Source organism: Paramacrobiotus metropolitanus, unplaced genomic scaffold (assembly GCF_019649055.1).
Source record: "Paramacrobiotus metropolitanus isolate TYO unplaced genomic scaffold, Prichtersi_v1.0 Parri_scaffold0000079, whole genome shotgun sequence".
NCBI classification, from domain to species: domain Eukaryota; kingdom Metazoa; phylum Tardigrada; class Eutardigrada; order Parachela; family Macrobiotidae; genus Paramacrobiotus; species Paramacrobiotus metropolitanus.
In genome coordinates, this window is record NW_026570299.1 from 193755 (window position 1) to 207147 (window position 13393).

Sequence of the window (13393 nt, forward strand, 5' to 3'; positions counted from 1 at the left end):
GAGATGCCAATGAGAATTTACCTTAGTTCGCTTCAGTCGATATTTAAGAAGCTCCAGCGGTCGTGTTAAGATTTTGAAAACTACAGTGAGTTTGCTTGTACAGTGTAACTGATACAGTGTGCTAAAGTGTACCTGCACTGTACTTGCTTTTCGGACATATGGGCAACAGTCAATATCCACTTCAACATTACAATATTTTATGAAGGATGCGCTTATCGTTTTTGCGACATGGGAAGTTGCGAGTGTTCACTGTTCAGCTTACTTACAGTCTAAAAGTTAAGTAATGTCCTGGTTAGCAGGCTGCTTAGCAACCGTGACTACCGCTTTGTGCGGCGCGATGGCTGCTGGAAAATGCTAAATCTTCTGTGAGCACAGGCGCGTGGTACCGATATTCGCATGGAGCGCTTCTACCCAACTTTTATTACAATAATGGTAATGTGAATGACACTAATTTTTTTTCCTTTTCGACGTAATAAATAACGCTTAGTTTTGTATGTGCTCGAGTACGATCCTTCAGAAAAGCAGACTATCGGATACCATTCGCCTGTGCTGCCATATTTAACGAACGTTAATTATCATGTCAACGTGTATGATGGGATCCAGTGCAGTTCGGCGTTTATCAAGCCCGTGACAGCGCATGGCATCATCGGTGACTGGGAGAGCGGCACGACCTTGGGTAAGACAGTTTGTGGTGTGCGGAGTGTAATAAACGACGCTCATCGACAAAATTCCGGGCCTGTGAGGCGGATTGAATACGCTGTGTAGAACTGCCGGTCCAAAGTACATGACCGTACCTGGAGATTGGAATTATATAGCGCGATATAGCGCGGCTGAATTTGCATATTCCTTGTATTATTTTGTCAGAAATTACCGGACAAGCTTGTACACTGACTGCTCAGTACCCGCACGTATAAAAGCAACAAATACATAAGTACGTCATCAATGATAGAAATACTGTAAATAAAAACAAAAATACATTAAAGACGTCGATGACTGTGTCTTTGCATACTATTCCGGAGCCCAGTATACGAAATCCGGTTGGTTCTCATAATGCTTCTGCCTCAGAAACGTGTGCCCTGCAAATTTCGCTGTATCGTTCACTTTTCTTTGTGGTGTAGCTTGCCAGATTAGTGGCACGGCAACATTAACAGCGTAAAGGTCAACTTTAGGGTTAGCGTTTGAATCGTAAACGTGCTCAAACAGCGTGCTTGAGCTTGCGCTGTGAAATAAATGGACAAGTGCAGGGCAGCAGCACAGTACGGTACGTGGCAAAAAGTGTGACCTACAATCGTCTCGTGCGATCGTCCACTTGGTGAGGAATACGCCCAGGTTAACAGCGGCGACCAACCACTCGTGTAAATCCATAGGCTCTTGCAACTTGTGTTTCCGTTCCGCTTGCTGTATTTCGTTCCACATTGATTCAAAGCTTTCGCACGCCGAGCGTACATAGTCACCACCTCGGAGGTCGTTCAAGCAGAACGCCTCCAGTGCGCGTGATGCCCAAAATGCAGTTACTACACCACAGGTAAATTTCATGGTGATTCCCACGCATTATTTTCAAATAGCATGCCCCGGTACAGCAATATTTTTTACAGTATGCACAATTAAGTGGTGGTACCTGCCTCAGCTCATCTTGGATTTCTGCACTGGCTGTCGCCAGTTGTGCAGCTTAACAAGACCGCTCTGGTTGCCACTTTCTGCCAAACTTTGTACGTGGTCTACAAAACGGCACCACGAATCGTTCAAGGGTTTACCGCTGTTGTCCATACGGAAACTTGGAAAGCAACTACGCGGATAAAAAAACATTAAGTTATTTGTACAAGTACTGTAGCTTACCCACATTCACTACCGCTGCGTGGGTAAGGTACTTGCGGAGAAGGGGATGAGGAAAAGCTCAGATGACATGATGAAGCTGAATGCATAGTCTTTGCCAACTTCGGCTGGTCCGCTAAGCACGCCCAACTGCGTGATATCACCAAACGTTTCTAGATACCGCAAATTCCCTGCAGACTGAACCACACCATTGCTCGATCCTTTTGGAACCCGCGAATGATACTACGCATTATTGTGTCAACGGCGGTAACACGGGCTTAAAATTCTCAACTACAGTAGATCGAAGCAGTGATTCGCGTGTCCGACCATTTCGGCATAGTGACATTTCGGCATAGGACATTTCGGCATAAGACATTTCGGCATGAGAACATTTCGGCATGAGGACATTTCGGCATGTGGACATTTCGACATACGGACATTTCCGCACAATACTGTTGTTTCTAACGTTTTCTGTTTAAATTACTTTATTCAACCTGCGTACTGTGGACAGCGTCACTAAAATTCCTGCTATAAACAAATTAAAAAGCGGTCCCAGTTTTTCATGTCTCCTTTTTATTGTTAGATTTGTGTATTCTTAGATCTTCTTAGGTTTTCTAGGCTTTTTTAGGCTTTCTTATGTTTCTTACGTTTCTTAGGTTTCTTAGGTTTCTTAGGTTTCTTAAGTTTCGTAGGTTTTTTGGTTCTTAGGTTTCTTAGGTTTCTTAAGATTCTTAGGCTTTCATAGGTTTACTTAGGTTTTTTAGGCTTTCTTTGGTTTCTTAGGATTTTTAGGTTTATATATATTTCTAGGTTATCTTGGTTTTTCTAAAGTTCCTCAGTTTTATCGAATCCTCGCACTTTTACATACGATTTTTCAAGTTTTCTACTGTATCTTATGTCTTCCTGCATTCCATTATTTTTATAAGGCTTTTGGTTTTCGCATTTTGGCATGTTTTGGTTTTTTAGGTTTTAGGATTTTTACTTTCTCAATTTTTGAAATTCTATGCGTTTTCCCTCCACTTTCTTAGATTGAGTACAAATCATTGGCATATTATAGGTTTCTTACCATGGTCATCATTTTATTAGCAGAAGCCAGTTACCATGCATGAGTTTTACAACAAAAAGTATATTACAGTAACAAAATTTCTTCTAATTTATCCGCTCTGCTCTTTCCATCATTAGATATTCTCAGTATACTAGACTTTATGCCGAAATGTCCGTATGCCGAAATGTCCCTATGCCGAAATGTCCTTATGCCGAAATGTCTAATGCCGAAGTGTCCAATGCCGAAATGTCCCTATGCCGAAATGACGGTACGCCGTGATTCGTGTTGGCGCGAATCTCCTGCCAAGTTTTGCAGCCCTCGCTGATCGATTGTTCAGAGGCGGTAATGATGTTCTTGTTGCAGCATTTTGTCGGCGATGCACCCAACAGATGTGCAAACGCCGTTTGTAAAATATTGTAACATTAAATTTGTAACACAGAAGTGGGTAAGTGATGAATACATCATGCATGCTTACTTTTTTATGCTGTGGGGGACAGGGACCATGGAATATCCGATAAACAAAGGCTCAAAATGCGCTGCGCTTTTTAGCACAATTGTCCGGAAGGTCCGTGTGGACTAGCTGACGTTTCCCTGCAGGACGAACCTTTTCTTAATCGCTGTAATACATGACGGAATATACAAAATCGGTCGCGCAAAGGGCGGGCGGGTAGAGGAAAATAGATCAGACTAACTCTGTCAGTCTGCAAACTGCACGTGCAAGCTGTTTTTATTTGTCCCACGACTCAAAGTGCAGCGTAGATGATCACGCAGATCTAAGGATGGTCAACTGTATTTTCAAGATGGTCATTTGCATCCGTTGTGCATTTGCAGCATGAAGTCTTTGGGATTCCCAATGCCATGAACAGTGTGTTGCGAAATTTTTTTTTTAGCTTGGAAACGTTGTTCACGATTTTGTGGTGGTTTCTTCAGTTTTGTATTTAAGGACGCTACGTATGATTTTGAATGTTCAAGTACGGAAAATACTAAGTAAGGTACGGTCAACTCTTACTGGTAACATTAGCTGTGAATATACATAGTTGTAGCCGAACACCCGTAACAATGGCGTAATGTAAATTTCGGTTGGCGTTTCCGTGTTGAGCAGCATTTGGGAACGAGTGCGCTAAAGCATTCCCAATGTATGCCCAAAACGGAAACCAACTGGCGACTACCATAATAGCGTTTCACGTAATATGTGGTATTAGTTGTTAGACTTGTTATCAGCTATCAATAAAAGGAGAGAATACCAAAGTTTCAAGCGCAAAAATAAAGAGTACTACAGGTGATATCGCTAGAAGTTTGGAAATATTTAACATCGATAATTTTACTACTACAGTATAATACTATTGTAGAAGTGTTTGGCATAGGTCCAGTGGTAAGTTCTTTGGATATTTTTCCGCGTAGCTAATGTCATAAACGGAGCAGCTATTAGTTTTTTTTAACCCAGAGCTCAAAGTAGTAAGTACATACATCGTCAGACACTAGTGACGTTGTGAAATGTGCAAGTTTTTGTTTTATCTGTCTGTGCTCTATCTAGATGTAGATAGAGCACAGACAGGATAAAACTCGTAAAAGCTACGAGCTACCAGCAACTGCGACGAGAAGCGTGTTTGCGCAACGTGACTACTATCTCTATCTGTCCTTTTCAGTAAGCGGAAAATGTGACCATTTAAAAGCACCACATCAGGGACAGATGCAATGATCCCCATAGCCAAGCGGTCTCGACATAAACAATAGCAAACAGGTTCTGTAACTTTCTTTCTCTCAATATTTCTGATTACTGAGTAGCTCAATAGCTGTAAAGTGTATTTTAGATCACGCAACACTGTAACAGTCACCGTAGATCTGCATCAGCCATTTGTTAAATTCCATCGTTTAAAACAATTTTTTCTAAAACAAATTTATGTGTGCTTACAGGTTTTGTTGATTGAAAGGTTTTAATTTCCGTTCTTTAATATAGATTCTATATAGTTTTCAATATGCGTCATGGGACAATGCTGTAACAGGTTTCCAAGTCAATTTAAATTCTCAACTACACGAGCTACAATCTGTATTTCTATCGCAATGAGGGCGGAAATTTATGTACGCCGAACGATTGTGTTAGGCAGGTACAGTATAAGATGTTGATAATATTGTTTTGTAAGAAAAGTCACTGTTATGCGTAATTTGTTGTCGGTCAGCAAGCTGCTTAGCAACTCCATCTACCAACTGCGTGCGATCATTGACGAAAGTTTTGCGATATTTAAGGGCTGAAATTCGCGTTGATTGCTTCTACATAACCTCCATGAAACTTACTAGTACACTAGCGACTCATTAGATGATTTTTTCTTTTACCCGTAAAAAATAGCATTTTGTTCATCTATGCATGAGTACGATCCTCCTGCGCACCCGGATGACAGGAACGTTCAAACGCCCGTAAATGTTGTCACATACGTATTATAACGGGCGACTGTAATTATTATGTCGGCACGCCTCGATGAAGACTGTCCTGTTCAGCGTTATCAAGCCCGTCATACAACACCCACAGTGGACCTTTAGGTACCGTAGGTAATTCTATATTATGCGGTCTGCAGACTGTAATATGTGTCGCCCGTTGAATTACTGAAAATAGTCTTACAAGATACACTTTGTCGATCTGCGCATCGTTTCCCAAACAAGCTGGTTCAAAAAAGATAATTATTTTGTTCGAAGCTGATGTGCACAGAGAAGAATGGCTCTGGCTGGCACACGCGGTTTCGTGCTCCTTGCCGGTTGGACGCTTCAGTGTGTGCTCTACACTGGCGAGGTCTTGATAGCAAACACATGAGACTCCCAGTGAGCCAACTGCCTTCTTTGCCAATCAGCTGTCCGGCTTGGCCGGTAATCGCGCGCCGTCACGTAGTCGCCCACGTTGAAATTCCCTTCTTTGGTTTGCTTGTCCAAGTTTTCTGGTAGCGTTATCAGTTGCTTTCTGTTGTGGTCAGCATCTTTGTAGCACATCTTTTTAGCCACCGCTGTAGCCGGTCGCCATTACCACCGGAACTTTTTTGTTGGTGCCTAAGACCCTGAAAACCTGCTTATAGTCAGTACACATAGAGAAATTGCTCCCGGCTACGCACCCGTACTAATGGAACGTGCGGCAGCCAAAGATGAGTGCCATGGCTTCCTTTTCAGGCTGGCCGTAGACATTCTTTGCCAGGGTGAGGTTCCTGGAAGCCTGGGCAATCGAGCGTTCGCTCCCACCTGGGAAACGGTGGCAAATCGCGACCTCGACGCCGTGTTGGGACGCGTCAGCGGCCAGGATCAATGGTATTCGCGGGTTGAAATGAACAAGGAAGGTCGCGGTACTCGCGGAAACGATTTGGTCTTTTAGGGACAGGAACAGAGTTTCGCAAGGCGGCACGACAAGTGCATTTATTCATCAGCTCTTCACAACTCACACTGACAGCATAATTATTCAGCTGGTGTACATGTTGCTCATAATTATATAAGCAACAAGGTCATATTATTAGTGTCACGTCTTGGCACAGATGTTTATTGTGCCACTCTGGCCGGATAGATACTAAATATAATAATCAAGAACACTACAGAATATCCCATCCAGTACAGGTCACAAATATGTAAATGTTGCTACGCGCAAGGGCGCGTAGCCACTGCACTACATTACACCTTCACCGGAAAAATGAAGTGAAAAACTTCAGGGCAAAATATCAAAATAATCTTCTTCAACATTAAAAACCGTGCTGATTTTATCCTTCTTTCGTTCTTCACTTCTCTTTTGCTGGCAGGCTCTTTCGATGTGACCTTTATTTCCGCAATGATTACAACGAGTGTTCCGGTACCAGCATTCATCCGGTGTGTGACGCCATGAACCACACCGCTTACACTTGCGCCGGGACGCGCCCTCTTCCTCGCTCTCTTCCTCTTCATCACTTCCTTTCTTTGTCTCTTTACGGCGTTCACTTTTCTCGTCTTTCTTCTCTTTAGCGTCTCTCTTTGCAATTCTGTTCACCGATTCTTCTTCGACATTATTCTTTTTGGCTTCCTTAACGCTTGTCTCAAACTTGATGGCCAGCTGCAGGGCGGCGTCGAATGTTTTCAATTCCGACAACATCAAATACCTCCTGGTTGCGTCGCTTCGTATTCCCGCCACTAGGACAGCGCACAAATTCTTTTCAAGGACAGTGCTAGGGAAATCGCACAGGATGGTCTTGTCCCGCATCCGTGTCGCAAAATCGACCAGGCTTTCACTTTCACCTTGGCGAAGGCTGAAGAATAGTGCCCATTCCGTGATCTGGTTGGTGTACGGCGCGTATGCCGTTTCCAGCTTCGTCAGCAACTCTCCTAACGTGAAATCCGACGGCATTTTCGGCTTGCACATGGACACGAGAAGCTGTAAGGCTTTGGTGTCCAGGCTGTTGATCAGCAAAGGGCGGTGCTTATCGGTATGAAGATCCGTCAGGGCAACGTAATTATCAAACAAGAACTTCCACGCCTTGTAATCCATCGTTTCCGGATTAAACTTCGCCAGTCGATCCGTTGAAGTCGCCATTGTCACGCTTAACTATCGCTCACTCCTCTCTTCCCACATAAAGTTCAATGAATACTACACACTTCACGCCAATTGTCACGTCTTGGCACAGATGTTTATTGTGCCACTCTGGCCGGATAGATACTAAATATAATAATCAAGAACACTACAGAATATCCCATCCAGTACAGGTCACAAATATGTAAATGTTGCTACGCGCAAGGGCGCGTAGCCACTGCACTACATTACAATTAGCAACAAGGTCCTCTGTATAGAACGCATTAAAAAATGCACGGTTTTTAAAAAGAAAAATTCCAGAAAATAGCACCGAATTATTCAGAAAACAGATCCAAAATACTTCCATTATCTTTCTGCTGTAAATTCTGCAATCAGTTTCTTTTTCCGTTTCTTCTGACTACGGGTTTTAAGCTGTTCAGTGCTTGAACCAGTTTCCATTGCCGTCTCAATGGCATTTCCAACTGACTCGACAACATGGCTCTCTTGCTGTTCCCCATTGACAACTTCAAAATGCCCGCTGTCATTGACTATCGCAGCGTTCCGCCGAGCATCGCAGTTATCTTCAGCTTTGACCACCGTAATTCTTTCCTTGCTCACATTATGCTCTAGCTAATATCGCCAACACCAACAAAATCGTCAGCCACGTTGACTTGCAACACATCGAACTCATCTACCAGATAGTTACGCGGTACGCTCTTTTTCTGCTGCTGTTTCTCTTTCGGATCGGCGCGACGCACACTGGCAATGTGGCCGTACTTGCCACAATTGCCGCACCGCAGATCCTTTACCAAGCACTGTGCTTTGCGGTGGTTGCACCCTCCACAACCTTTATATCCGGCGCCATTGCAGAGCCACCGCGCCGCCTCGCTTCCGCCTTCTTCACGGTTTCACTTTGCACTGTCGCTCCTGCCGTGGCGGTAATTGTCGCCATGGCCTTCTTTGCCTTTCGGCATTTCTGAACGACCTTCGGTTCCATGACCTTTACAGGGGCCGCACCAATCGCGCACTCGCGCTGCATCCACAACTTCCATTGTTTTCTTCGTTGTCCGGGCTAAGTGGTACAGCCCGCAGATCTACAGGCACTTTTGGTGTTAGATGAAGGGTCTTGCCCGTCTTGGAAATGAGGTGCAACCTGGTGTTCTCGTTTGCCTGTCCGTTGGTTAATTTGACCATCATTTTATGCTCCAGAACTGTCACAGAGAATCCCACCACCGTGGCAGCGTTTCCTTAGGCTCCTGTATGATCCGGAAATACGGCGCCCACTCCATCAGCGTCTTTTTTACGAAAGCTTCTTCCAGTTTGTCCGCCAGCTGGCCAGCAATGAAACCGTCTGGACTATTAGGCAGGCACATGGAAAACAGAATTTCCTGCGCCGCCACGCCTAAAGCGAGTAGCAACACCATTTTCTGCTTGACCGTATCCGTGACCTTGTGGAGTGCTGCATAGTTCTTGTAGCGCTACTGCGACGATCTCCAACTCATCGTAGTGGGGCAAACATCATTAGCTTCCCGGAAAGGTAACAGACTAACTTCTCGTAATAATACATCTGAATGTGAAGGGGATCCTCGCCCTTCTGGCGAAAGCTGCCCACGTGCTTTGCCAAGAATTGCCGAATTTTCGCCATATCTCCCGGCTGGTAGATCTCCCACACGGCACCAGGCACGCGCCCTTCACTAAGTCGTTTTCTGGTATTGTCGTCCAATTTCAAGTCCCAGATATAATTCTTTGCATCTATAACACTCGAAATTATTTATTTATTGATATGAGTATGTTTGAAAGAGTAAGAACAGCTATGAAAGAAAAAGAACCTGCACTAGTTGTTCATGTAGCCGCCCGCCACAGAGGTTGGCGATTTGATCAAGTGATCTATACAGTGGAACATACAGTGCGATACATTGATTTATACAGTGGAACTGATTGAAATTAAATAAGCCAGGTTAAGTACCGATGTGACGATTCCATTTCCGGTTGTGATCCTGCTTCTTCACCGCTGAATGCGTGCTACGCGCGTTTTAATGGTGCTACCTCCGTGTGTGTTTACAGAAGTTATCTCACTTTCTTCCAACAGAAAATGCTACAATACTTTATTCGTCATAATTAATTTTGTTCTTGTCTAGTAGTTATCTGTCACGACTTAGCACTTTACTGCACAACCTCTGAGCACACACTGACCGCACACAGTGTACTACAACTGGTGGCAACTATACTGTTGCTACGTCACATTATCGGATAGAAATTGGCGTTTACAAATGCTGGTTGTATGGGAACCGGTAGTTGCAGGCATAACCAGTGCGCTGCACATTTTATTTAGCATAGTGCCGGCAAGGCCCGTGCGGACTAGCTGGCCGTTCCCCTGCAGGCCGAACTTTTCCTCTAAGGTTTTAATACATGGCGGAATTCGGCCGCTCGGGCGGATAGAAGAAAGAGTTCAAACTACTGTAACTCTGTCAGTCTCCAAATTGCACATGTAAACTGGATTCAGTTGTCAAGTTAAAGTCCGCAGGGCATTGCATCGTTTTCGTTTCGATTTGGAACGGTGCGCATAGCGCATTAAGCGACTCTTTCCGCTTTTCCTTTGCAACAAAATTTGTTGCAGACCGATTGATTCGATAATGGCAATAAAATCATAAAAAATTTTATACTAATTCCCGAATAGCTGGATTGGTGATACTACCACTGATAAGCTGAGACTCTTTGGCCAGTGACATGCTATGCGGAAGTCGCACCGCGACAACCGCACTAGATGACCAAACCTACTCAATCGGTAGAGTGGGAATATGCTCTGGACTCCGTAAGAGGAACTACTGCCTACTTCCGCTAGGTACTAGCGGATTGCTGTGCCTGACGAAAGTTACCGAAACCGAAACACTCAGGAACTTCCCAAATGTTTAATCACCAAACCGAACGAACAAGCAAACAGAACAGAACAGAACGAGATATGAACTTCCTTCTAACCTAGAGTCACACGACCTTTCAGCTAGAAACAAGCTCACAGATTTAGTTGAAGTTAGAAACTTCAGACTGATTAATTCAACCAGAATCGTGGATGGAATTAGCGATCCAATGCGCTAGATAAGAACAGCAAATCGTACGTAACGGAACAGGCAACACGTACGTCATAACACGTACGTAATACGCACAAACTACGCATAGCGCGTTACCAGCGTTGCCGCTTCTTCCATCAATGAAAGTGCGTTGACGGGAATCTGCAGTTATGTAGCGGATTCGATTTTGGTGTTTTTGGTTATGTGCAGATTCGGTAGCGTCGAAACGGAACGAGTCTTATTCATTCTTGCATATTATTCCTTTTATGGCACTTTGCAGTTAGTTGGAGCATTGCATGTTGTTTTAATCAGAAGCGTTCCACACCTTTTACTTCTTAAGTGTTGGTTGCGCGGAGGATTACGAAGCCTGCCTGCAACTCCCACTTCCTCATATAAGCGCAGAATGCACCGTTTACGAAGAAGACCGCAAGTATCTCGGCGTCTGCCTGCGATATATGGCTGCCAAGCGCTTAAGCGGTGTGAGCTCATAGGAGTTTAAATTTCAGAAAAACATTAAGGCGAAATCTTTACGAAAATGACCTTCACTATACTTCCCAAAAAGGGGATCTGCTGTCTTACAATCTCTGATACAGTGTCCATACCTATTGCATTCGAAGCAGCGTAGTCCGGTCATTGTTATCTGACTGTGTCCAGCTTCAAGTAGCATACATGTACGATCGCTTCCTTCAGACCCGCTGATCACCTTTCGTTGATGCACAACGTTGACCGAATCGATCCTGCCCCGCAAAATAAGTTTCGCCGCTCAATTTCCTCTCTTAACTGTTCCGGATTTTTGATGTCGACATTTTTTCCTCGATAGGTTGTCATCGAAACAGATAGTTTTGCGATGGGAACTTGGGAAGCACGTTACAGGAAGTTATCAATATTCATGTCTTTCCACAACGACTGCTTTCCCAACTTGAAACCCGGTGCAGCGCACAAGGCACAAGCGGTAAGTATTTTAAATATTACTCAGAGCCTGTTACTTTTAGTAAGCACACTTTGGTGCAATTTGTGTGGACAGGATATACGAGCGCCATTTCCTCAAACACAAACAGTGGTGACTGCAATTGGCAAAGCCAGCGATCGCAGGCGGTAGTCACAGCCATAGACTGCCATACGTTTCTCTGCGGGTCGTAAATTCCATCAATTTGGTCATCACCTTCCTTTTATGGTTGCAACCACCGATAGCGTAGATGCGGCCATTAAGGGCCAGTTGGGTAGGATGGTTTCATGGCCTCGATTACGTTCGGTATCATGCATGCTGGAGCAAACCTGGTGCTCTTTTTTAGTACATACACCGCATTACCAACAAGTTCGTCTTCGTACGAAGTTGTGGATTTTGTTGAGATGTCTGAGCATTTTTTTGGAACAACGTTGACTTTGGATCTCGGGGTGTAGGCAGCAGCCCAACGGTTCGTTCGGGTTTGTTCGGCAGTTGTGTTGTATATATTTGACACTACCACGGGATCTTTCCTCGGAGGAACAAATATTCCGGATATAAAATATATTTTATATATTCAGAGTAACCGTTCATAAATATTCTGAATGCAATTGCGAGTATCAGACTTCCTTGTTCGCAATTGCGCATGAATGGTTTTCAGCCTTACACCGTCGGCGGGACGTGGATGCGTTATTGCAGTTGTTTTGCCAGATCCACAATTTCTTTTGCTGGCGCTTGCTGAATTATGCGGATAACATTATGCGCGTTATTCATTTCTTATTAAGCTATCATAAAATACCTTAACATACACAACTTTCCCTCTCCCTTTTCAGTATCTGGAAGCTATGTTTGCACTATTGCTCATTACTAGTTCAAGCTCAAGGTGTTGAACAAAGTCTATTCATTACGTATGCAGTTAATTTCGGTTGAAAAGGTCTCCGTGTTGAGCAGCATTCAGGAATGACCTCGATGAGTATTCCTAGCGCATGCCCGGTACGGAAACCAACTGACTGCCAGTTTATCCTTTGGTGTATTCTTCGCAAGTTGCTATTAGTCATTGGTTGGAAAACAAAATTAATTAGTAAGTGCTACAGATTACGCGAAAACAAGAAAGTTTTGTGGTTACTTCTAACGTTACAAGCTTGTGGATATTGAAATACTATGTAATTCTACCACGACGTACCAAATTAGGTAATAATCATAGAATTAGTAGTTGTTCAGTAGTAAAACTTGCGAGTACAGGTTGTGTACTTAAGTAAAGATTCTTTACTGTAAGTGTAAACGTATTAAACTCGGGTTTGTGCTATGAGTTATAAGTAAGTAAAGCAAAATTTCAATTTTCAATTCGTTTTCGTATTGACGTTTTGCTTGCAGCTTGGTAATGGTATTAAATTGTTGACTTTAGTGTCTTCGCATACCAAAGACTGTAGTAAGTGATGATAATCGTATCATATAGGTGGAGGCTGTGGAGCCCTGGAGGTGGGTGCTGCTACATCAGCAGCCCCTGCAACGCTTTGCTACAAATCGGTTCAAATAATCGCATGAAAATACGTAGCTACGACATCAAAGGAACCGATAGCTAATGCGGGCGATCCTGGGGATTTCTCTGTCCCTTAATATCGTGTAAATACAGTACTTGCTTTTCGGACACCATCTTGAGCAGCAATCAATATGAACTTGTACAGTTATGAAGGATGCACTGTGTTTATCTTAGTAAAACTAAATTACCGTACAGTACTTCATACACGTACATAGTGTGCTACACTTCCTCACAATGATCAATCACTCATTAGTCATTAAGCGTTTCTTCGGTTTTGTATTTAGGGACGCTACGTACGAAATTTTTGAGTGTTCAAGTACCGAAAATGCTAAGTAAAGTGCACTTTAACTCATACTGCGTAACATTAGCGGCGCGCATACAGTAATTATAACCAAACACCCGTAGCGCTACCAACGACGTAAAGTTAATTTCATGTGGCGTTTCCGTGTTGAGCAACATTCGGGAACGAGTGCGGTGAGCATTC

General features: G+C 43.7%; 1 protein-coding gene across 1 annotated transcript; it reads right to left on the reverse strand.

Annotated features, from left to right (window-relative positions):
* Window positions 1-6530: 6530 nt before the first annotated feature.
* On the reverse strand, window positions 6531-7385 carry LOC129595534 (uncharacterized). The gene has a single exon (XM_055492578.1). The coding sequence runs from the start codon at window positions 7383-7385 to the stop codon at window positions 6531-6533; it is 855 nt and encodes a 284-aa protein (XP_055348553.1).
* Window positions 7386-13393: the final 6008 nt, after the last annotated feature.